Source organism: Anser anser (assembly GCF_964211835.1).
Source record: "Anser anser genome assembly, chromosome: 4".
Lineage (NCBI taxonomy): Eukaryota > Metazoa > Chordata > Aves > Anseriformes > Anatidae > Anser > Anser anser.
The window spans coordinates 12572393-12596293 of NC_139724.1; the positions used below are offsets into that span (position 1 = coordinate 12572393).

Here is a 23901-nt window from a genome sequence, read left to right on the forward strand (position 1 = left end):
GTCTCTAAAAGGCTTTTATTATACACCCTCAGTTTCAGAAATCTTTATACAAGCTACAGAAACCAAATCCAAGCTGTGAGCTGTGAAAGTTTGTGTCAGGCACCTGCGCAGACCTGCTTTTTGTTAATTCATTCTTCTTGTGTCCAGAAGTAGGGCATCGCACTCCCCAGTCTGTCCCAGATGTTGAAGGACTGAGAGGGCCTGATTTCTGGTCAGTAATATTGAACTACTGCCAGCCCCTGAGAGCATCACACCCACACCAGAGCACTCCCTGCTCCTCTCCACACCCTCCACCTCCCTCATCTTTGAAAGCAACATAAAGTCCATGAGAACTAGGTGATAGTTTCTGACCAGCAAGAGCATGTCTGCTAGAAAAGACCTACTCTTTGAGCAGCAAAGTCAGCCCAGGGTCAGCAGCTGAGTTCCATCCTGTATTTCAAGAGGGAACAAGGAAAGGAGCTGCTCCCTGATACTCACAGGTCAGTCAGTTGAACATCAACAGGCAACAAGGTTCTCCAAAGGCTGTTCTGTCTTCTATCTTGCTCAGATGATGAAGAGTGCTAACTGTTCTCCATGGTTTTCAGATTTTCCACCAGGGAAGGCGGCTTTTTGGTCCTGTAGGCAGCAGAACCTGCAATCCGGGCCCCTCTGATGCTGCTGATATATGGTAGAAGTGGAGGCTCCCGCACCACCAGGTCAGTGCCCCTGGGAGTGTAGGCTCTGAGCAGCAGTTCCTCTTCCTTGTGAGCTGTCACTGTCACCCAGCCTGCAGAGCCGAGAAAAAAAAAAAATGCAGTCAGTGAGAAGAGTCACCCGTATCAGAACACGGGTTCTCACACCAACTCAGCACTCCTGTATTGGCTAAGAACTCATGCTATCCAGGCGTGATTTCTTTGAGAAACTAAGCTCAAAGTTAATACCAGAGCTTTTCCAGTAGAAGGCAGCACCTAAAGCCACATCCTACTCTTCCCAGGTACATCTCTTTCCTGCTCAACTTGGAGGGATGGTGGAGACTACCAAAAACATTAATAAAGCTTTCTGATCTGTGGCCCCTTCCCTCTCACCTGGACAGCGGGCAGGATCACATCCATTCCTGATGCTGTAGTACCTCTGTGGCAGCCAGAACATCAATGCAGTCATCCTGTACAAGCATGGCTGTCAATCCCCATTCCTGTAGGCTGCTGAGCCTCAGCTGAAAGTCATGGCTGTCCTGGTTTTGTGTTAGTGACAGTCCTGCCCTTAGCAGAAACCAGGGCTTGAGCCCTTGCTAGGCTACCTCCCCGTAATGTTTCTAGGATAGAGACCCCGTACAGCAAACTAATGAAGAAATGTTAAATTACCTGCAGAGGAAAGTTTGATATCTGCAACTGCCTCAGTGGTACCAACTCCTTTCAGTGTAACGTCCTGGGGGACAAGTGGGGGAAACTCTTTCATTCGCTCTTTTCCACCCATGGGAACCTAAAAACAAGAAAAGATTTAGCAGCTAAGAGACGCTTCAGTACTGCCACCTTGAACTGGCAAGCAACGCACAAGTGGGAATAAAGATATTAGACCTTTGTTATCCAAGTAAGAGCTGACTTGAATATCGCTATATGAGCTACTTCACATTTGCAAAGAGCAGAGCTTCACCAGGCTTCACCTGCAACCGAAAGCCCAGGACAGCAGCTCCTTCTCTCACCTTCAGTAACTCTTGGCCAGCATGCTTCTCATAGACAGCATCTGCATTACTCAGGGTAGAAATGTGGACTGGCAAGAGGTTAGAAGCCACAACAGAAAACCAGGCAGGTTTTTCTCCCTGAAATAAAACAAAGAGGACGTTACTTATGATAACAGAAAAGCGTCTTCAAACTACTCTCTTGCTCCATTTCTTTTCTGCGTGTTGAAAACCTGATTGTTGTCCCCTCCCTGACCAATGGTTCTTGCCTGTGTCACTGCAGAGCAGCTATGGTTTATGCGAACAAAGGAGCACCAACAGCTTCACCTCAAAGCACCCCCAATACCACAGCCCCTGCCATCGCATCCCAATCAGCTCAAGCAAATCATCCAGGAGATGTCTTTGCTCAAGTTTAATTCCCCAAAACAAACTCGGATTGGTTATTTAGCAAGAGAAGTGAGTGACATCTCTTGTCTGGTGTTCCCTCTCCTACCACTTTGCACTTCTAACACCCCTCATGACAAAAACAACCCCTGTGGTAACCCTGCGTCTGAACTGCCAGCCCTATCCTCTCCTTCTGCGTCATGTGCGAGAACTGCTTTGGCTTCGTCCATGCTCACAGGCTGTCCTGATCTCGCAGCATTTCATGTTCTGGATTCTCTGCCCATGCTGGAGCTCTCCTGCTACACTGGTACACTTCCACTTACAGCAAGCACCCTGTCACCTTCACCTTTCTGCTTTTCTTCCAGCAGGACAAGAGTTTCCTTAGCAAAGTAAGGATCCAACATTTCTATGTTGATCTTGGAAAGCTGACTGAAACAATGGAATAGCCACGTACACAACCCCCTTCTTCAAATGGGGCACACCACTGCGAAGGGCATTATCTATCATTAGTGGCAGATCCACATCTGGAAGAAACTGCCCCTTCCACAGGTAAGGTGAGGGAAGGCCGGGTCCACACTGCTCAGTAAAGATGTATCACGTGGGATTTGTAATAAGTCAAAGAAGCTGGGAGGGGTGCGGGAGAGAGACAGCGTGTTTGAAAAGTATTTTTTCAGAAACTAAAATCCATGTACATTTACTTGCTTCCTCAGACAAATTCTTCAGAGTTCTGTGTCAGGAAAGAAAAATGTCCATGCTTTTTTCTCTTTGCAAAGAGCTTTCACTAAACACAGAGATGAGGAGAAACACTTCTTTTCCCAGTTAATTCTGTCACTTACTCTCCTCCCTCACTGCCTTGTGCCTTTGTATATCATGGGAAGCCCTTCATTCTGAAGGTGTCTGTCAGCATTCAAAAACAACTACAGCTGCACAATATAAAATACTGCACACTGGTAACAAATATCACACCTTCCAACTGTAACCCCCATCCCAAGGCATTTTTACTTTCTGCAGTGCTTTATTAACAGCTTTGTCATCTCAAAGGCAGCTCAGAAAGGGGCTGGGGAAGCTATCCAAGCAGCCTTTTATTGTTTGGTACTACAACATGAGATGAAGGAGCTGCTCTTAAAAACCCTTTTTTCCCCTACCTGCAAGTAGTCAACACGTCCCAAAGCTGCTAAAAACAAGACCATTCCTGGCTTGAGAATGAAAGTCCGTGGAATGATGGCTTTTGTTGGCATAACCAGCTTTACTTCTTTCTCTGTCAAGAGATTCAAAACCTGCAAAATAAATTGTATAGCTATGAGACGCTGAAGGTGTTTCAACAGTGACAACAGATTAATAATGGTGGAGGAAACAGATCAAGTAGAGCAGTGTGAAGAATGTCTAACACAGGAAACAGAGGAGAAACGCCGCTAGCTCTGTCCCAGACATGCCAGTCATGCAAATACAAGTCTTTAGCAGTCAGGTCACAAGGACTGATCTTATTTAGGCATTAAAAGACCAAACTAACAAGGGCTGTGGTGCAGCCAGAACACTTAATGTTCTTCCTGTGGTCACATGCAGACAATCGTTAGTTCGAAAGCCAAGGCAGCTTTTAACACCAATTGTGAAAAACAAAAACCTCTGTCCTACTAGCTGCAGGTTTTCTGATGTAATTGGCAATGCTTAAATGACAATTTACATTATCAATAGCCTTTGCTATGCTTTCCAGAAATTTGACTTTGAAAGGAGGCATGAGGAAGCAGCTAAAAACAAACCTCCAAGGAACGTGGACAAAAACATAATTCCATCATATGGTAAGAGCCCCCTCCCCAGTTCCACCTCCTTCCAAAATACAAATCAAACAAACAAACCTGCCTGTAACTGGAAGCTTCCCCTGCCGAAATGTCACACAGACCATCTTGGTTGTCCTCCAGCCAGAGGACAGGAGCCCTGTCTTTACAGCAGACACTAACTAGCTACCCACAGAGTTAAATGCCACAGTAAAGTGGGTTATGATCTCACAGACATCTACTAGAAAACCAGTAGTAGTGTTCAAGACCTTAAAACGGTTTATTTGTAAATACTTACAGCCTACAGTAGCTTGGCTAATCTTATCTACCAACCAAATCAGAATCAGTATGTCCCTGGACTCCAATTATCTGGGCTGCAGAGTCTAATAGGATTAAGTGTTTGGTGCACTGTCCAACATTACAGCCCACAATCCTAGTCAGAGAAGTTAAAAGACCAGCTCACCACTGTAGCAGGCATGACCGCTTAGGGGTCTGAAAAGTCATCAAAGCTTGCCCTCTTAAATGTTGATTGTTCCCTAGTGATTTATTGATAGAACACAAAAAGTGCTCTATACTGCACTCTAATTGTACGTATGAGGCTAGGAAATGTCATGGGAAATTAAATCCAATTTACAGTTTGATGGTTTTATGATCTTGGGAGACATACCTTCTTAATAAGGTCTTATAGCTGGAGAAATTTATGAGGTTAAAATCTACGGGCCTGAGCTAAAACCTTACCTTCTCAAAGGGGGGGACTTTTGTTTTTTTTCTTTAAGTAAATATTTCCAATGGAAAATAAAGTACTCAAAAACTTAATAAGGGAATGTAGTGTGAAATATCAAGCAGTTTTTCTTGCACTTTGTTCTCTTCAGACCTTTCCTATCTCCCTGTACTTTTTAACATTCCCAAAAAGGTGACCTGCAGCTCTGTACAGACACCAAAGCAATGGAAAAACAAAATACAACTTTTTTGTACATATACATTGTATCAGCACTGGCTTCAGTGCCATTGCTCTACTGAAAGATTGAGGAAGGTCTCACATATTGGAGCTATTAACAGGAACACTGCAGATCCTGCTGGCACCAGGAGAATGCTTCAGGTCTTTCTCAAAGATTTAGTTTGGTCACACAACATTGATAACCCTCCTAAGGTTTTTTCAATAGGCTTGCACTTTCAATAGGCATTATTGCCTTTCGATAGGCATTTTTCAATAGGCTTGCACAGCTAAAAAGTGCAAACTTCCCTGAGCAACACTGGTAGAAACTTGCTTTAACAGTGTCATTTACTTCCCTTCATTAGGAACGTTGCTGACACAGTCACGCAGTTCCTACAGATCACAGCACGCACCATTCAGAAACACAACAGCAGTAACATCACAGATACTCCCCAGGTAAAGAACAAACCACATTTTCACAGTTGTCCAAAACAAATGAACTCCAGGACTGCAGCAGAAACTCTCCCACGTGTGTAACAGAGGCAGAGCAGTCCTCCCAAACTGTGACCTCCTCAAACACAGAACCAGAGAGTACCTACACAATTTTCCTTTGCAATCCCTGGAGTGTCAAAACACCAGCGAGCATCCTTCACTTCATTGTACGTGAACTCTTCTCTTTCCTTAGACTTCCTGTGTGAATGGCTGGGATCTTCATCTATGCTGTATGAGAGCATGTCAGGGTCAAACTCAATCAGAGGGCTAGACTTCTGACGTTGAAATGTTCTTCCAACTCTTCCTGGATTGAAATGAAAGGGTTTCATTTTACTTACTGGCAATTAATTTATTAATTGCATTTCCTTCAGTTGGAAATCTGCCCCTTCTCTTGCTTATCAGCAGTAATATAAAAGTGATAAAGATGTTATGTGGCTAGAAATGTGCATGTTCAAAAGCCAAAAGGCTAATAAATCCCTTCTATAATTCTTTATTAGCACACCTCAAGCCACAAAACATTATCAGGGACCAGATCACAGACACTCCAAAATTTCCTTTACCAGTAAATCATGCTGCTTCCCCTTTTTTGTGTCTTTGATCCTCGCAGAATTATTCATGTCAGAGCTAGCTTCTGACAACCCTCCTTTTCAGGATATATACTAAATTGATACACAATCCCTATGGCCTGCAACCTAACACGATAATTAAAAATTGAATTTGTCATCTTCCTCTGGGAATGAAAGGCACAGGCTAGAATGCAATATTCTTGTAAAGTACCAAGCTACCCACACCAGGTCGACAAGTGCTCTGTTGATGGGAGATGCACTGCACAGAAGAAACCTCTGCCATAGCTACAATGGCTACTGCCATTTTGAAAGAAATACTACTGATGTTACCAAGGGAAGAGCCAGAGGCTTTGCATCTGTTACTCAGGAAACAGTATCTGCTCAAAATAACTTGAATACAATGTATTTATTTATTTGTATTTACTACAGATACAATGTTCCTCCCGCAACTAAATGAAAACAAGTTCTTTCAGAGTGGGAAGAAACTACTTTCCAAAACCAGCTGCATTCTGCAGCAGATTAAGGGGTTAACAGTCCCTTGTGTGAGTATCTTCATCAGGACAGAAAGGTTACACCTTTACTTCGACTATACTCACCCACTACGTAACCTTGCTTTTTAAGGCGATTAAGGTACTGTTTTTCTTCACTGCTTAGCTGATCTTCTGTTTTCAATGCTTCTTCTTTCAGCCTCTCCTGCCTTCGGAATATCCTGTCACACGTAGGATTAATAATTGGAAATTTCAATAGGTTCAGTGTTGTTCCTAGAAAAAAAAAAAAGGCACATCTGGACCCACATCTAGCTGTCATATTTATGCTCTGAGGAACAAGAATAAAAAACTGCTTTTCCAACTTCTGGGTGAAACCCAGTTAACACAAAGTTGGAGGTAAAGCTAAGCATCAGCAGGTGCTCCTGTAAAGTACCAGCCTCCCCAGACAGGATGGCTGAAATGAAGTATCCACCTGCTTGATACTGCTATCCAGTGACAGGACCCGAGGGAATGGTGTCAAGCTGTGACAGGGGAGGTTCAGGCTGGATATCAGGAAGAGGTTCTTCACTGAGAGGGCTGTCGCGCACTGGAACAGGCTCCCCAGGGACGGAGTCATGGCACCAAGCCTGTCGGAGTTTGAGAAGCGTTTGGACTGTGCTCTTAGTCATAGGTCTGAATTTTTGGGTTGACCTGTGCGGTGCCAGGAATTGGACTCGATGATCCTTGTGGGTCCCTTCCAACTCGGGATATTCTATGATTCTATTGAGATCTATTTTCCTGTTGAGAGGGGTCTCTCAGCAATCCACAATTACCCTCACGTGCACTCTCACAAATTAAAATAATGCTAACACTGGCACAGTCGTGGGTCATCTGAGACACAACAGCTACCTGGCAGATTTTTGGATGGTCAATTAGACACCTGAGCACCAAAGCACGGTCCTAGGGCCAAATTCTATGAAATTAAGGGATCGGAATTTGACCAGCAGCAAGATTTGGGTCAAGAAAACAATGCTGCTGGTTGACTTTTGTCAGGGCCATACACGGGGAGTCCCAGACCAGCTTGCAGGAACAGGGCCCGGCTGGCGGCAGGACTAAAACCAGACAGCCCAAACGCACCCCACCGCAACGGGGCACGGCGGCGGCACCCCTCACCTGGCCACGGCGAGACGGTGGCCCTGTCGACGACGTCGGGGGCGCGGGACTTGCAGTAGTCGGAGCGCAGCAGGGCGTTGAAGAGCGTCGACTTGCCCGAGTTGGTGGCTCCCAGCAGGTAGACGTCCCCGGCGCACTTCCAGGAGCGCTGCAGCCGGCTGACCAGCCCCTCGAGGCCGAAGCCCGTCCTGGCGCTCACCAGACGGACGTCCACCAGCAGACCTCTCCGCAGGCCGGCTTGGACGCAGGCCGCCTCCAGCCGCTGCCGCAGCCGCCCCAGGTGCCCGGGGGAGTCGGCGGGCAGCAGGTCCACCTTGTTGCCCACCACCAGCAGCCCGGCGGCGGGGACGTCGGGGCCCAGCAGCGCCGGTAGCTGCGGCAGCACCGGGTCTGGCAGCTCGAGCACGTCCAGGAGGTAGAGGAGCAGCGGTCCGCGGCCGTGCCTGGACGGGCGGCGCAGGGCAGCGCTCACGACCTGCCGGTGCTGCTCCGGGGGCAGCCGCAGCCGCAGCGCCCGGCCGTGGTGGGCCAGCAGCCAGCAGCGCTGGCAGACGGCGCCCCGCAGCCCCGCGACTCCTCCCGGGCCCTCCGTCAGGCTCCGGTACTTGTCCGCCGGCACGAAGCCGGGCTCCGCTCCGTCGCGGCACTGCAGCTCGGCCCCGCAGCCCGAGCAGCTCACCCCGCTCGGCGGCACCGCCGGGTCCGGACGCCCCGGGGGCACCGCGACCCCCGCCCGCCGCTCCCTGCCCGCCGCCGGCCCTCGGCGGTGCTCCGCTGCCACCGCCTCGCTCCTCGCTGCCTCCAGCTCCGGCTGCGGCTCGTACTCGAGGAAGACGAACCGCTCCTCCTCGTCCCTCGCCGCCGCCCCGCGCCGCTGCGCCACCGACCAGGGCCGGGATCGGGCCAGGCGGCCCAGCAGCGCCCAGCCCGGGCGGTGCATGGCGGCACCGCGCTGCCGGGCGGGGGAAGGGGAAGGGCTGAGCGGCCGCGCCTGCGTCTCCCGGCCCAGGGGGCGGCCCTCTCGCCGTCACAGCGAGCGCAGGCGCCGCCGTTCCCCTCCGACCGCCGCTGCTCAGGCGCCCGCCGCGCTCCCCGTTCCCGCCTGGCCGCCGCCGCCCGCGGCTCCCCCCAGCCGCCACCATGTACGACGCGGACGAAGGTGAGGGCGCTGCGGGCCGCCCCCGTGGGCATTCCTCTCCCCTCGGGGCCTCCTCTGCCCTTGGGCTTAGCTCCCCTTCCCCCCTCATGGCGCCGCGGCCTCCGGGTGCCGCTGAGGGGAAGGGTCCTTGCGCCGCCGGGGACAGCGCGGTGGCTGGGGGCTCACCTGTGTGTGCTTCCCGCAGATATGCAGTACGATGAAGACGACGATGAAATCACCCCGGACCTGTGGCAAGAGGCGTGCTGGATTGTGATTAGGTGACTCGATGAAGTTCTCAGTTCTTAATGCTTCCGTGTGTGTGTGTGCGCGCTCTTGGTGCTAAAAGGTAAAATCTAGCCAGCAACGTGTAACAGCTGCAGGTCAGGTTGTGTTAAATTGTATGCGTTAGTGTTTTCAGACTAGAACAGCTCTCAAGAAAAACAGTGGGGTTGTTCTGGGGGACTAAGGAGCCCGGCCGACACCCGGTGGCTGGAAAGCTGCCTGGCAGATAGGGACCTGGGGTGTTGGTCAGTATCTGGCTGAACATGGCCAGCAGTGTGCCCAGGTGGCCAAGAAGGCCAACGGCATCCTGGCTTGTGTCAGGAATAGTGCAGCCAGCAGGAGCAGGGAGGTGATCGTCCCCCTGGGCTTGGCTTGGTCCATGACCTGCTGCATGCCCAGAGATGGGCAATGAAATTGGCAAAGGGTCCAGAGAACAAGTCTTGTGAGGAACGTCTGAGGGAACTGGGCCTATTCAGCCTAGAGAAAAGGAGGCTCAGGGGAGACCTTATCGCTCTCTACAACTGCCTCAAAGGAGGTTGTTGCAGGGTGAGGGTTGGTCTCCTCTCCAGAGCCATGAGCAGTAGGAGAAGAAGAAATGGCCTCAAGTTGTGCCAGGGGAGCTTTAGGTTGGATGTTAGCAAACATTTCTTCAATGAAAGGGTTGTGAGGCATTGGAACAGGCAGCCCAGGGAAGTAGTTGAGACACCATCCCTGGAGATATTCAAAAAATGTGTAGCTGTGGTGCTTAGGGACACAGTTTAGTGGTAGACTTAGCAGTGCTAGGTTAACAGTTGGACCTGATGATCTTAGAGGTCTTTTCCTCCTTCCCTTTATGTGATAGCAGACTGTGCTGACAGGATTCACTGGCAACAGCACAATAGCCGTGGCTATTCCCCTTCTTGGGGGAAGCTTGAAGTTACTGGTACAAGGGTGTTTGTTACCACTTTTCTTGAGAGATCCTGGCAGGTGTGGGTTGCTTGGATGGCTTCAGGAGTTTGAGGTATAGGAGCTAATGCAGCAGAATTGTTTAAGTCATCTCATTAAAAGGTAGGATGCAGGTCTTAGTATTTAGGCTTTGATTTTTACAGTTAGGATGTGTTGGGTTGAATCTAGGTGACACAAAGGCTAGGGGAAATCCAGAGAGGAACGAAGCTGGGAATCTCAGTGTGGCTGGAATAGAGGGTATCAGAGCTAAGAAAAGTTCTGAGAATTGTCACCTTGATTAGGAGCTTACATTTACATAGGTTGTTGAAAACTTTGGCTACAGCCACCTTTGCTGATGTTTGTCATCATGTTTCCTTTCCTAATTGAAGGTAGAGTGTGCATACACGGCTTAGCCAAGAGGTGGCAGCAAGTCAGTCACTTTGTAGTCTCTGTGTCTTAAAGCACTGGAAAAGAGTTCAAAGTTTCTGAGCATCTATGAATGAAACTCATGTCTCATGAAATAAGTGTTTTCTTACTGTATTTCATGGCATTTGAAGGTTTTGTTATAAATATGTCTTAAACTTGCTGACAAATAAGGTACGTGAATGAAATGAGATCTTAATTTAATTAGAGCACTTTTTTTTTTTTTAGCTCTTATTTTGATGAAAAGGGTTTAGTCAGGCAACAGTTGGATTCTTTTGACGAGTTTATTCAGATGTCTGTGCAGAGAATTGTTGAAGATGCTCCACCAATTGATTTACAAGCTGAAGCCCAGCATGCTACAGGAGAAGTGGAAGAACCGGTAAGTGGATGCCCCAGGTGGAGGTGATGGGTTTTTACAATGCAAAGTGATTTTTCCCTTGCTTAGGCGGGTTTTATTCAACCTTCATCTTGAGAGACTGAAATGTATCCAAGTTAGGATGTTGCTTATGCAGCCAAGAGTGGTATCAAAATTCCCTCTCCTATAGAATCACTGTCGCCTGCTAGGTAAATTGTTGGTTGAGTTGAAGAATAACCAAGAACAGTTGGCTGCTGCAGTTTAGCTTGTCAGTAACTGTATAAAGGTGCTCAGGATGGGAGCAAGCATCACTGACAAGGATTTAGTGGAGTGTATCTGAGAGTTTAGCAAAGCAACACAATTAATATAACGATCTGCTTAATCTATAGAGGAAACTAAATCACCTAGCTCAGGTGCTGAATGGGTCGTTCCTGTGGTTCTGTGTAGGACATGATGAATAGAATGTGTAATTTGCACCTTTGTCTTTAATAGTTTTTCTGGAGAGAGGGCTGGGTATGAGGACTTTGAAAATATGTTGTGGGAAGGCTACAATTGCTTGCATTAAGAAGATGAGTTTTTTAATGATGTTTTTGCTCTGTACTGGAGCTTGCTCTGCTACAGCAAGTGTTGCTTTTGCAGTGTGCTGCAGCAGAGTCATTATAGCTGAGATACAGATAGATGCTTGCAGGGAATTCAAGTTTTGTTTTCATAGTAAGATGTTCTTAGCTAGCTTCTAGGCAGGTATACAAGTGGGGTGGCGGCACAGCTGTATTTTATTTGGGTTAGCTTCTGTTCTGCAACAGGGCACACTATGAAATAAGAACTCAAACTTTGAAGGCAATGCATCTTTCAGCCTGTATACGTGCAAGTGTAATGATTTGTTTGTTTCCATACCCATGGAGTTTACTCTGTGAAGGAATGCTTTGTGAATAGAGAAAGCTCATCTCTAGGTTCTCGTGCATGCAAGGAGGCCACTCAACAAATGCCCTTGGCATGCTTTTGCACCAGGACTGAGACCACACATGAAGTGCTTGAACTAAGTAACTGTTGCTTGCTTTCCTTAAGTTCATAGAATGGCTCAGGTTGGAAGGGACCTCAAAGGTCATCTAGGCAGGGATGCCTCCCACTAGAGCAGGTTGCCCAGGGCCTCATCCAGCCTGGCCTTGAACACCTCCAGGGATGGGGCATCCACAACCTCTCTGGGCAACCTGTTCCAGTGCCTCACCGCCCTCTGAGTGAAGAATTTTCTTTCAACCTCTAATCTAAATCTCCCCTCTCTTACTTTAAAACCATTCCTTCTTGTCCAGTCATTATCTGATTGAGCAAAGAGTCGCTCTCCATCTTTTTTATAAGCTCCCTTTACCAAAAAGCCACAATGAGGTCACCCACAGCCTTCTCTTCTTTAGGCTGAACATCCCCAGCTCTCTCAGGCTCTCTTCATAGGAGAGGTGCTCCAGCCCTCTGATCATCTTAGTGGTTCTCCTCTGGCCTCACTCTAACAGCCCCACGTCCTTCTTGTGCTGGGGTCCCCAGGCCTGCACGCAGCACTCCAGGTGGGGCCTCACGAGGGCAGAGCAGAGGGGGACAATCCCCTCCCTCCACCTGCTGCCCACCCCTCTGCTGATGCAGCCCAGGATGCAGTTGGCCTTCTGGGCTGCAGGCACGCACTGCTGGCTCATGTTGAGCTTTTTGTCCACCAGAACCCCCAAGCCCTTCTCTGCAGGGCTGCTCTCAGTGAGTTCTTCTCCCAGTCTGTGGTCATGTCTGGGATTGCCCCGGCCCATGTGCAGCACCCTGCACTTGGGCTTGTTGAACCTCTTGCGGTTCACATGGGCCCACTTCTCCAGCCTGTCCAGGTCCCTCTGGATGGCATCCCTTCCTTCTGGTGTATCAGCTGCACCGCCCAGCTTGGTGTCATCTGCAAACTTGCTGAGGGTGCAAGTTCCAGCTACCCTTACTAATTACACAAAAGCACTTTGTTCAGAGCATTGTTTGAAAGCTTTTACACCTGTATTATAAATGCAGGCTTTTGATTTAAGTGAACTGAATGCTCTAAATCTCAGTGCAGTAGGATTCTGAGGGATGAGTGGCTCTCAGAGCAAAATGAAGATCCTGAGAATTGTTTTGTTGCTGGATGATGCCTGTCCTTTCATGACTTGTTTTAAAACATATTTTACTATAACGTGAAAGGATTTGTGTGGAAACAAATTTGATGTGAGCTATCTTACTGTATGTGTTGAAGCAGATTCACCGTTTGCATTGTAAAATTGGCAGTTTTATCTAAAGCTACATACACAATAAATATGTAAATATGTATAAGGCATATTCTATTAATATATTCACTGACTTGTCAGATTTTGAATTTGTTAGCTATTTCACATGAAGAAGACGTACTTTGATACTTTATTCTTCTCTTACCTCTTCAGTTACCTCTGTGTTTTTTATTAACAAGGTGTTTAGAAATTATTGAATCTTTTTGAGTGTTTTGTTCACCTAGCCATCGAAACAGGGATCATTTCTGTACCTTGAGCTAAGGATATGCAGCAACATTGGGAATTAAGCTATAGGGCTGCTCTTGAATAACCAAAATGGATGTTTTTTTCCATTACAGATAAATGTCTTCTTGTTTTCCAGCCCCGCTATCTCCTGAAGTTTGAACAAATCTATCTTTCCAAACCTACTCATTGGGAAAGAGATGGAGCACCATCACCTATGATGCCCAATGAGGCCAGACTGAGAAACCTTACGTAAGAAAGACCTCTGCATTGATTAAAACACAAGGAAGGACTGACAATTGTTAATTGATAATCTTTTTCAATTTAGTAATTCTGAAGATATATTCTTTATTGCTCTTATTAAATTACAGTGCCTAGTTGTTAAATACAGGTAATGATTTGGTAATAATGCTTAGTATTACAAGTGAGGGCTTGAATAACTGCATTCATTAGCCTTCTGTACAGGCCGGAGTAATAACTGACTGATAATGCAATGGTATTTTTATTCTGTAGGTATTCAGCCCCCTTGTATGTGGATATAACTAAAACAGTTATTAAAGAAGGGGAAGATCAGTTACAGACGCAACATCAGAAAACTTTTATAGGGAAAATTCCTATTATGTTACGATCAACATACTGTTTGTTAAATGGCTTAACTGACCGTGATCTTTGTGAACTGAATGAATGCCCTCTTGATCCTGGTGGCTACTTTATCATTAACGGATCAGAAAAGGTAAGGGATGATGCCATGCACAGTTGTCTTTATAAGCACTGGAAGTTCTGTTACTTACTTCTACCTCTTTTGCCAGGGACATAAACGCTTTCATTCCAGTTTCTGCAGGTACTTGTGCACTTAGTATGAACTTGTGATGAACTTAGTCCTTTTCTGGGACTTTTTGAGCCACCTTCTCTTTTTCTTTGAGACGTGTTTCTTTCTACAGATTCATTTTCAACATTGGAGAGCAGCGTGCACTCTTAAATGTCTCATCATCAGTGTGAGGGAGGTACTTCCTCACTTGCATTCTCCTCCAGGTTGTTCACAGCTGTATAGATGCATCTTAAGAATAGGATAAACCTATTCCTTTCATTTCTTCCCTCTATTGCTGTGGATTCAGCTTTAACAAAGCATATCCCCCCATGCTTTTGCCTCACCAAACTGGTATATTTTTTTTTTGTAACTGATGCCTGGGCAACACACCAAAATAAATCTATTTTTGTTCTTGGAGGAAAAAAAAATCTGGCTTTTACTATCAGAGCTGGCATTTGAATTTATTTGCATGGGTAGTTCATTGACCTTGGAAACAGATAGTGAAAAGCTTTCTTTTATCAGTATTTTGACTAAAGCTAACACAAATGTCTCAGCACAGCTAGCAGATATGGTGACTGCATCACAGAAAAGTGTTCTCCAAGTCTTTTATTTTGGTTATTCTATCTGAACGAGGTATATGTTTTGCTTAATGTGCTTTTAAAATGGAGAATGTAGTCCAACTGAGTTTGGCAAATTGAAATCATGCTGTGGAGTGCTTTAAAAAGTAAGGCACTTGAGGCAATGGTAGAAACCCTGTGGTTGTTATTTTCACGTTCCCTTTTGTGAGTTATTTACTGTTGTTTTTGTTTCTAACACAGGTTCTGATCGCTCAAGAAAAAATGGCTACAAACACAGTATATGTGTTTGCAAAGAAAGATTCAAAATATGCCTACACAGGAGAGTGTAGATCTTGTCTGGAAAATTCCTCTCGACCAACAAGTACTATATGGGTTAGCATGCTAGCCAGAGGTGGGCAGGTAAGCCTAAGCAGTAATAATCCCTTTCCCCAGGGCTTACACAGAAGATTGTTCTAGGGGTTTTGTTACTGTCCTGTCTCTTAATATCACTTTCTTGTGCAATTTTAAGAAGACATTTCTTCTGATGTTAAGTTGTGAGAAGATAAAACAACTCATTTTCATATAACGTTGTCAGATTATGCCTATCTCTGGGATAAATAATTTGAGGATTGAAATGAAGACTCTCTTTGTGGCAGAGTAGAATGGGGTTAAAAAATAATCTTACAATTAATTACTGTAAATGAGTTTTTAGAAAATCCAAACAAACTACTTCCTGCTTTTTGAGAAAGGAAAAGAATATGAACCCTGTCTATGCTGAGGGCCAAACTAGTGTTTCAGATGAGTTTTGCAGACTGCATGTTAACTAATATTTAACATCTAATTGTGCCACTTGTCAAAGTCCAGGCACTCTGCAGTGGCTATAAGTGACATGATTTCAAAGGCAGAAAGTGTTGGTACTTGCTTGCCATTGCGCTGAACATTTAGAAATTTCTAAGCATTCTAAGAGCAACTTTAATAGAAGCCTTACACCACTCTAGTGCTTCATAACTGGGACACTCTTCAGCGATTGTCCCTCAGTATCACTCAATGTTTGATCCTTTCTGGGGAGGAGGGAACACCTACTTCAGTAATCAAGAGAATGGAGATTTGTGCGGCTTTGATAAGCTGGACTTAAGCTGACAGAAAGAAAACTGAAGATAGATATGGTTCCTCTTTGCAAATACTCAGGAGGGAGGAAATGATGCAGATGGGTGAATGAATGGTGTTATTCAAATTCCTTTGTATGAGGAAAAACATTCAAGTTTTTGCAGACTTCTGAGGTTAGAAAAAGCTTAAAAGAAGTCAGTTCTGCAGTAAGGTTTCCGAACAGATCTTCACTTAGTCTGCTGAGGAGTCATGGTTTCCTGTAGTAAATACATTTATAATACATCATCTAAGTTCAGAGAGAGTTTTTTATTTAAAGGCAAGATCATTTTAGACTAATGTATGTTTTCCCCTATCTTTTTAGGGTGCAAAGAAGAGTGCTATTGGTCAGCGCATTGTAGCAACTTTGCCATATATCAAACAAGAAGTGCCCATCATAATCGTCTTCCGTGCACTAGGGTTTGTGTCTGACAGGGATATTTTAGAGCACATAATTTATGATTTTGAAGATCCAGAAATGATGGAAATGGTAATATGTTAAATAACTTATTTTCTTGCTTAATGATGCTTAATTAATCTTGCTTAATGATGATGTCCAGGTGTGGTTAGTTTTTATTATTGAGTATTTTTTTTTCTTATTGTAATTTACTTACTTTATTTCTGTGGGTGGTCTGTTAGAAGTGCAAAGAGCTGTCTATTTAAACCATTCTAATGAGTATTTTAAGTGAATGAATTGCAATGGAAATGAAAAGAGCTAATATATTTTTGGAGGTAGGTTCTTAGCCTGCTGCCACTGACTTTAATTATAAAATCTCCGTTTATATGCGCATCAGCAGCAGGCCTAGAATGTAATTGAATGAGAGCTGTTTTCTGAAGTTTAAACTGTTTTTTGTTTGCTTTCTGTGTGCTCCATTGCTTTCTGCTGCTCTTGAAAGAACTACTATAGTAAAGTCAGAAAGCAGTAATTAGTAGTTCCTGAGAAGAATCATCAGCAGGCTACTGCTTAGTTTCTGTCAACCCGAATAGGCACTGTATGATTCAGGATTTTACTGTATTTTGTGTGTTAGGTCAAACCTTCTCTGGATGAAGCATTTGTCATTCAGGAGCAAAACGTTGCTCTGAACTTCATTGGATCGAGAGGTGCAAAGCCAGGCGTCACCAAAGAAAAAAGAATCAAGTATGCTAAAGAAGTCTTGCAGAAAGAAATGCTTCCGCATGTTGGTGTCAGTGACTTCTGTGAAACCAAGAAGGCCTATTTCCTGGGGTATGTTAGTATATTCTCAAGCTGCAGCTGGTCACTGGATACAGATACTATGTGCATGATTGGGAAAGCACTCTGAATAGGAGTTTGGTTTTTAATCTCAGTGTTCTGGGTACTCAGTGGTAAATTTTAGAGCACTTACAGGTTTTCCTAGCTGAGAAAATACAAATGATGATGATAAAATAACGAAAAAAAAATAAAAAGAGAGAGAACAAAACAAGCCTCCAACACACCCTGGATTTAAAGTTAGATGTGATGATACTGACCAAGTGCTTTTAACATCTCATTGCATGGACAACATACAGAGGTTGATAAGTAAGTTGTAGAGTTTGACAACTATTTATAAGCTGTATGTAATGTAAACGAATCGTTTAAAACTATTGGTACGTCCTCCTGATCGCCACTTACTGGTATACAGATAAATGATAGCATCAGGAGACCTGTTGTTTTACTTCAAATAACATGTCCCGTTCACAGTCTCACTAGCTTAAACATAGACTGTATTATGATATGGGGTAGACGTGTAGCAGAAGATATATCGCTATCATCGTGTAAATATTAACTTTGTTTTGGTTATCTAAACTTAGTGCGCCATTCAGCTCTAAGGACATAACATACTTCAAGAGACCTCTCTTAGGTCCAGCAGTATTTTAACTTCATCTAGAACGAGCAGCCTTTAGGAAACAGTTCACTGATGTATCTAATAAAAGTATGTGTTCTTCGTTGTGAACGTCTGTTGTTGGCTTAAGATATAAACTTATTTTCTTAGGTATATGGTTCATCGATTGTTGCTGGCAGCACTGGGAAGGAGGGAGCTTGATGACAGAGATCATTATGGCAACAAAAGACTGGATCTTGCTGGGCCACTGTTAGCTTTCTTGTTCAGAGGGTAAATATCTAATGTTCTTTGGAGATAATTAATGGAAGAGTCATTGCCAGTTCCACGCTTCTAAATAAATCAGACTATTCTGTTGAGTCTGATAGCCAGTCTTGGGCAGCACAGCCTGTATCTGATTATGGCATTGTTTGTGGACTGGGGTAAGTTTCCTCTAATAGTGGGTGGCTAGTATTGGTTATTCTAAAGTATGTATTATGCATGTTCACAGGCAGATTAGTTTGATGGGTTTTGTTGTTTTTTCCTCTCCTCCCCTAGTTACAAATCACTTGCTTCTGTCAAGGAGGCCAGTGACTTTTTCCAGACAGTTCTGGGTAGGCTGAATTGTTGTATTACTGTTTAATTGTGTTTCTTGACGTCTCCTACAGAATGTTTAAGAACTTGCTGAAGGAAGTGAGAATATATGCACAAAAGTTTATTGACAGAGGGAAAGATTTCAACTTGGAACTGGCCATTAAAACGAGAATTATTTCAGATGGTTTGAAATATTCATTAGCAACTGGAAACTGGGGTGATCAGAAGAAAGCTCATCAGGCCAGAGCAGGAGTATCTCAGGTACAATTTTGGTTCTTGTCAAATGCATCATTTCTAGATGCTGTTGATCCTTTGTTCTAACATATTATGATGCCTGTCAGAACAACACACTTGGGAAGCTTTCACTAACTGAGTTCCATGCTACATCCAGGTGTTAAACCGCCTGACCTTTGCATCTACGCTATCCCATCTGAGACGCCTGAACTCTCCAATTGGTAGAGACGGTAAACTGGCAAAGCCCAGACAGTTGCACAATACGCTGTGGGGAATGGTTTGTCCTGCTGAGACTCCAGAGGTAATTAAATCAGTACTTACTCATGCCTAACTGCTTTTATCTGACAGTCATTTTATGGCCATAGCGCTCACAGTGATCACTTGTATTTTATTTGAAGCAGTGACATGAATATTTAACTTTATAGCTAGCTCTGTAGTTGAATGGTAGAAATTAAGAGTATGTTTTGTGTATAGTTCCTTGAGGACTTGAAACTTCAAGTTCTCTGATCTGCTTAGGGGAGTCTGTTGGTTTGGAAATGCAAAATAATTTTTGTGTTTTCACTAGGGTCATGCAGTAGGACTTGTCAAGAACTTAGCCCTTATGGCTTACATTTCTGTGGGGTCTCAGCCATCTCCGATTTTGGAATTCTTGGAAGAGTGGAGTATGGAAAACCTGGAAGAAATATCTCCAGCAGCAATAGCCGAGTATGTGCAAATGAAATTGTTTAAACAGATATAAAGTTTTTATTACCTGTACAGAGCTTCAGAGAATTGTGGGTTGTTTTTTTTTTTCTTTTTTTCTCCATTCTTTCTAGTGCTACTAAGATCTTCGTTAATGGCTGCTGGGTAGGAATACACAAAGATCCAGAGCAGCTTATGAATACGCTAAGGAAGCTCCGTCGTCAGATGGATATCATTGTATCAGAGGTATAACCTTTTCTTTTAGACTTTGGGTTACCTTTTTAGATACGGGAGGATAGTACTTTGAGACTACTTTGCAAGCTCCACATAGCATAATTTGCAACTGTTTCTGCACACATTACTTTTTTCTTGTTGTTAAGAGGAACCAGTTGAAAAATACTCTTATTGTAAATAGTTAAAAATAGTCTCCTGAAATGCTTTTGTTTGTATGAGTGTTAAAAGTTTGTTTGCTGTGCTGCTGACGACACCTGTAGGGCCTTTGCTTCCGGGAACTTTGCTATCCTATTTTGTGTGCTGTAGCTCTGATTCTAGACTAAGACTTTGTACTCTCAGTGTGCTGCTTTCTTGTGCAGGTCTCAATGATTAGGGATATTCGTGAGCGAGAAATCCGCATTTATACTGATGCAGGCAGAATTTGCCGACCACTTTTAATTGTGGAAAAACAGAAGTTGCTGTTGAAGAAAAGGCATATTGACCAACTGAAGGAACGAGAGTACAACAATTACAGGTGAGATGTTTTTCTGAAATAAACTGAATGTCTAATTTTCCATCCTGGTAGCTGCAAGCTCCCTCAGATTGAAGGGAGAGAAATGTTTAAAGCAGCACAAAGACACTTTCTCGGCCTGGCAACTTAATTCATTTTTTATGAGACTTTTTGTGTAATGGTAGTAGTAATAAGGCAGAGAAGTCCTTGTTCTTGTTAGTGCTGAAGAGATCCATTTTGTGTGTTAGCTGACTATTTCAAACATTGATTATTCAGTTGGCAGGATCTCGTGGCCAGTGGTGTAGTAGAGTACATTGATACACTGGAAGAAGAGACTGTGATGCTGGCAATGACTCCAGATGATTTGCAAGAAAAAGGCGTTGCATATTGTTCAACATACACGCACTGTGAGATTCACCCATCAATGATCCTGGGAGTATGTGCATCTATCATTCCTTTCCCTGATCACAACCAGGTCAGTGCATCTATTCTGACATTCCGCTTTTAAGGTTAACAGAAAACCCAAATGCATACGTGCATAACATATATGGGTATTTCCTTGTCTGTTTAGTCTCCTAGGAACACATACCAGTCTGCTATGGGTAAACAGGCTATGGGAGTTTACATTACAAACTTCCATGTTCGTATGGATACGCTGGCACATGTTCTGTATTATCCTCAGAAGCCCCTTGTAACAACACGCTCCATGGAGTACTTGCGTTTTAGAGAGTTACCAGCAGGTATGTTGTCAGTTAATGTTTAATAAACAAAATTACTATTTTTTTTTTGTCTAAACTGTCACAAACATGTGGAAAATATCTAAATAATTAGCATATTTATGTAATTTAAAAACGTATGGTAGGTTAAATGTTAACTTAGACACCTAGACTGAAAAAAAAACACACAAAACAGCATTCCTAGTGTTGCAGCTGGAACTCCTTTTCTATATAGTCTGTTTAAAATCTAACTGGAGATGGTGCATTTTCTACATAGGTTCTCCGCATGGGGTCACTCTTCAGTTGATAAAAAAATTTAATCTCTACCCAAAACTGCATTTACTGACACGGTATGGTTTTTGCACATGGGATGTGGATATTTTGATATCAGAAGAGGCTAGGAGAGCTTTAATTTAGAGAAATCAGCTCATTTTTAGTTGTAAGTAATGCCTGTCTGTTACGTGTTCATCTTTTCAAAGTATTCACTCAATGTATTACAGGTATCAATTCGATTGTAGCCATTGCGTCGTACACAGGATATAACCAGGAAGACTCTGTCATCATGAACCGTTCTGCTGTTGATAGAGGCTTTTTCAGGTGTGATTTTTTTTTTTTTTTTAAGTTTTGGAACTGTTTGAAAATAAGTAGTGTACTGAGTTGTCCAGAGGCTCAAGAAAAGTTCATCTTAAACTGGAAGGTATCCTTAAAAGGCAGCAGAACAAAAATGGTGAACGTGTATCTTAGCAAACCTCAGTGAGTTCATTCTTTGTGTAACTTGCCAGGAAGGCAGAGTGGTCTTATTTATTATGTTAATTGCTCTTTTTATGCTGGTTAAATTAAATGATATTCTGAGTCTTTGCATGACTTGCCAATCACATGAACTCCTTAATGTCAATATTGCAGCACTGTAATAAAATATTTAGTAGCATGACAGTTACTAACTGGTGAGGATTGGCATGTTCTTCTCCTTAGTAGGAACTGCTGTTGAGACAACATGCAACTGATATGTCTGTGCGTTATTGCTATTGCTAGTTCTTAGGTGGCTGTATAACCTTGACTGGTCAATTGGTTTCTGGCTTTGTTCATTTTCTTTTGTCTGAGTTGCACCTAAGAAGTGTGTGTCTGCTGTCTTGCATCTGCTACCTTCTAATGTAGAATATGTATGGGACTATTACATTTTTAAGGCTTATATGGAACTTTTATAGAACCTTCTGTGTTCATGGGAGCTATTAAATGTGAACAATATTTATCTTAAAGGTTGTGGTTTTGGTATGCTAGCAAATAAGGTAGCAAACAGAAACCCTCAAAGGCCCAGAAAGAAGCTCATATAAATTGAAACATTTGCACTGAAACTCTGAGTTGAGTATTGAGTGTGGCATTGCAAGGTATCAGAAGTGAAAGTGCTTGCAAAATGGCAGATTTAAGGAAAAAAGTCATATGAGATTGATACAATGAAGATATGAATTGTCCTCAAGAATAGTAACTGCTTTTGAGATGTCAGGCAGATTGGAAGGTCTCCATAGTTCATCAAAAATAAGCATTTTATCAATAGGTATTTTGGAAATGTCCAAAAAGTGACCACTAAGATGTTAATCTGAAACTTTTTTTTTCTTTTATTTTCTTCTTTTTTTTTTCCCCACTCCTTAGTGACAGTTAGATTAACGGGACTTTAAAGTTGTTTGGCTTGTGAATGTTACTTGTTTTGGTTGTCATTAGTAACAGTAGCCACAATATGTGTTAAAATGATGGTTTTAATGAAATTGAGATGTACATATGAAGAAAAATTATACTGTTTCACAGAGAAGGCTTTATAACTTTGTTTCAGATCTGTGTTTTATCGGTCCTACAAAGAGCAAGAGTCCAAAAAAGGATATGACCAAGAGGAAGTTTTTGAGAAGCCTACACGTGAAACTTGCCAAGGTAAGATACAAAAATATATTGAGACAGAGTTTGTTAAGCATTTGTGGGGAAGGTTGTTGTTGAACTGATTCAGTCTGTATTTTGGGACGTGTAAAGTAGCTGAAATGTCTGTGTTAATAGCAAAATGCATCAGCTTTAGACATTTTTTAGCAGCAGGCTGGTTGAATTTCTATAAAACATCAAAGTCAATATGTTACAACACGTGGAGATGTTTTTTTTTCCTTCCCCCAAGGTATGAGACATGCAATCTATGACAAACTCGATGATGATGGCTTAATAGCACCTGGGGTGCGTGTGTCTGGGGATGATGTCATCATTGGCAAAACAGTAACGCTACCAGAAAACGAAGATGAACTGGAAAGCACTAACAGACGCTTCACAAAGAGAGACTGTAGCACTTTTCTGCGAACTAGTGAGACTGGTATTGTAGATCAGGTCATGGTAACACTTAACCAGGAAGGATACAAGTTCTGCAAGATTAGGGTGAGCACCAACATGTATGTGTTTTCTACTTAATTGTTTTTGTTCTGTACCTAATTTACCAGTTAATGTTTTCTTGTGGCTTTAAGGTACGTTCTGTAAGAATCCCACAAATAGGAGATAAATTTGCCAGCAGGCATGGTCAGAAAGGAACCTGTGGTATCCAGTACCGGCAAGAGGTAGTGATTTCATTTTTCTTTTTTTCCTCCTTAATATTTCAGCTTTCATCCTTTTAGTATTGTAACTGCTGTGAGTCATCTGTAGAATATCTACTAGGGTGCAATATATAGACTTAAGTTTAGCTAGACTGTATTTAGAACGGGACACAACTCTTCCTTACATAGTACTTCAGGGCCCTTGAAATGCCTTAAAAGGATTAATTTGAGTCTATGGACTGCTTTTCTTAAAGCTGGTATTTTGGGAAGTACTGACTGTCTGTTTCTCTGCTGTAGGATATGCCCTTCACTTGTGAAGGCATCACACCTGATATAATTATCAACCCCCATGCCATCCCTTCCCGGATGACCATTGGTCACTTGATTGAATGTCTTCAGGGGAAGGTAAGAAGAATGTTTTATGCTGTGTGCCTAAGGAATATAAATTTTTATATATCTATATCTATCTATATATATATAATAAGTTTGTTTTAAAGATACTACTGCCTGGTAATTATTAATGCAGTTTTTAATTTTTTTAAAAATAAAAAGTTCTTCATTTATGTAATAGCACATGCGAGTTTGTTGGAGGACCTACAATCCTGTAAATTTTGTCCAGCGAGTCAGATGAGTATACGAATCTGTTGCTTTTATTCCAAATGTTTCCTGTAACCTAGAAAAAGGAGTAATGATATTATTGATACTGTATATTTTTGAAAATCTCAGCTATAGAATTTTGCAGCTGATAAACAAAGCAGGATGCAGTGCTATCATGGGTGTTGAATCTCAGGTTCTGGCATTAAGAGCTAAAATTGCTTCAAATGTGTTGTTTGATCAGTTTTTGAGAAATCTTACAAGTTTTTGCAAATCTCTTCTCTGTAGGTGTCGGCAAACAAGGGAGAAATTGGTGATGCTACACCATTTAATGATGCTGTCAACGTGCAGAAGATTTCCAATCTTTTATCAGATTATGGTTACCATCTAAGAGGAAATGAGGTATAATCAAAATATGA

General features: G+C 43.2%; 2 protein-coding genes across 3 annotated transcripts in view; one reads left to right on the forward strand and one right to left on the reverse strand.

Moving 5' to 3' along the window:
* Nucleotides 1-8584, reverse strand: NOA1 (nitric oxide associated 1; the record flags this gene model as incomplete). 2 transcript variants are annotated; one of them, XM_083835858.1, is made up of 7 exons in its annotated part: nucleotides 1-766; nucleotides 1341-1458; nucleotides 1679-1795; nucleotides 3184-3315; nucleotides 5344-5540; nucleotides 6399-6511; nucleotides 7443-8584. In XM_083835858.1, 7 exons carry the CDS (start codon nucleotides 8582-8584, stop codon nucleotides 561-563), a joined length of 2025 nt encoding a protein of 674 aa, XP_083691984.1. In that variant the 3' UTR covers nucleotides 1-560. The 2 variants fall into 2 exon arrangements, with proteins under 2 accessions (XP_083691984.1, XP_083691985.1); XM_083835859.1 differs by having other exon boundaries at nucleotides 6399-6563; nucleotides 7443-8432.
* Nucleotides 8469-23901, forward strand: part of POLR2B (RNA polymerase II subunit B) — a 17279-nt gene continuing 1846 nt past the window's right edge. The window contains exons 1-22 of the mRNA XM_083835853.1: nucleotides 8469-8601; nucleotides 8786-8858; nucleotides 10438-10588; nucleotides 13199-13311; nucleotides 13573-13792; nucleotides 14686-14844; nucleotides 15893-16057; nucleotides 16596-16792; nucleotides 17559-17678; nucleotides 18053-18239; nucleotides 18370-18513; nucleotides 18778-18917; nucleotides 19028-19139; nucleotides 19487-19641; nucleotides 19894-20092; nucleotides 20189-20357; nucleotides 20834-20930; nucleotides 22159-22253; nucleotides 22486-22736; nucleotides 22823-22912; nucleotides 23186-23293; nucleotides 23771-23884. Coding sequence (XP_083691979.1) covers nucleotides 8583-8601; nucleotides 8786-8858; nucleotides 10438-10588; nucleotides 13199-13311; nucleotides 13573-13792; nucleotides 14686-14844; nucleotides 15893-16057; nucleotides 16596-16792; nucleotides 17559-17678; nucleotides 18053-18239; nucleotides 18370-18513; nucleotides 18778-18917; nucleotides 19028-19139; nucleotides 19487-19641; nucleotides 19894-20092; nucleotides 20189-20357; nucleotides 20834-20930; nucleotides 22159-22253; nucleotides 22486-22736; nucleotides 22823-22912; nucleotides 23186-23293; nucleotides 23771-23884 — 3078 coding nt within the window. The 5' untranslated portion in view covers nucleotides 8469-8582. The remainder of the gene's footprint in view (nucleotides 8602-8785; nucleotides 8859-10437; nucleotides 10589-13198; nucleotides 13312-13572; nucleotides 13793-14685; nucleotides 14845-15892; nucleotides 16058-16595; nucleotides 16793-17558; nucleotides 17679-18052; nucleotides 18240-18369; nucleotides 18514-18777; nucleotides 18918-19027; nucleotides 19140-19486; nucleotides 19642-19893; nucleotides 20093-20188; nucleotides 20358-20833; nucleotides 20931-22158; nucleotides 22254-22485; nucleotides 22737-22822; nucleotides 22913-23185; nucleotides 23294-23770; nucleotides 23885-23901) is intronic.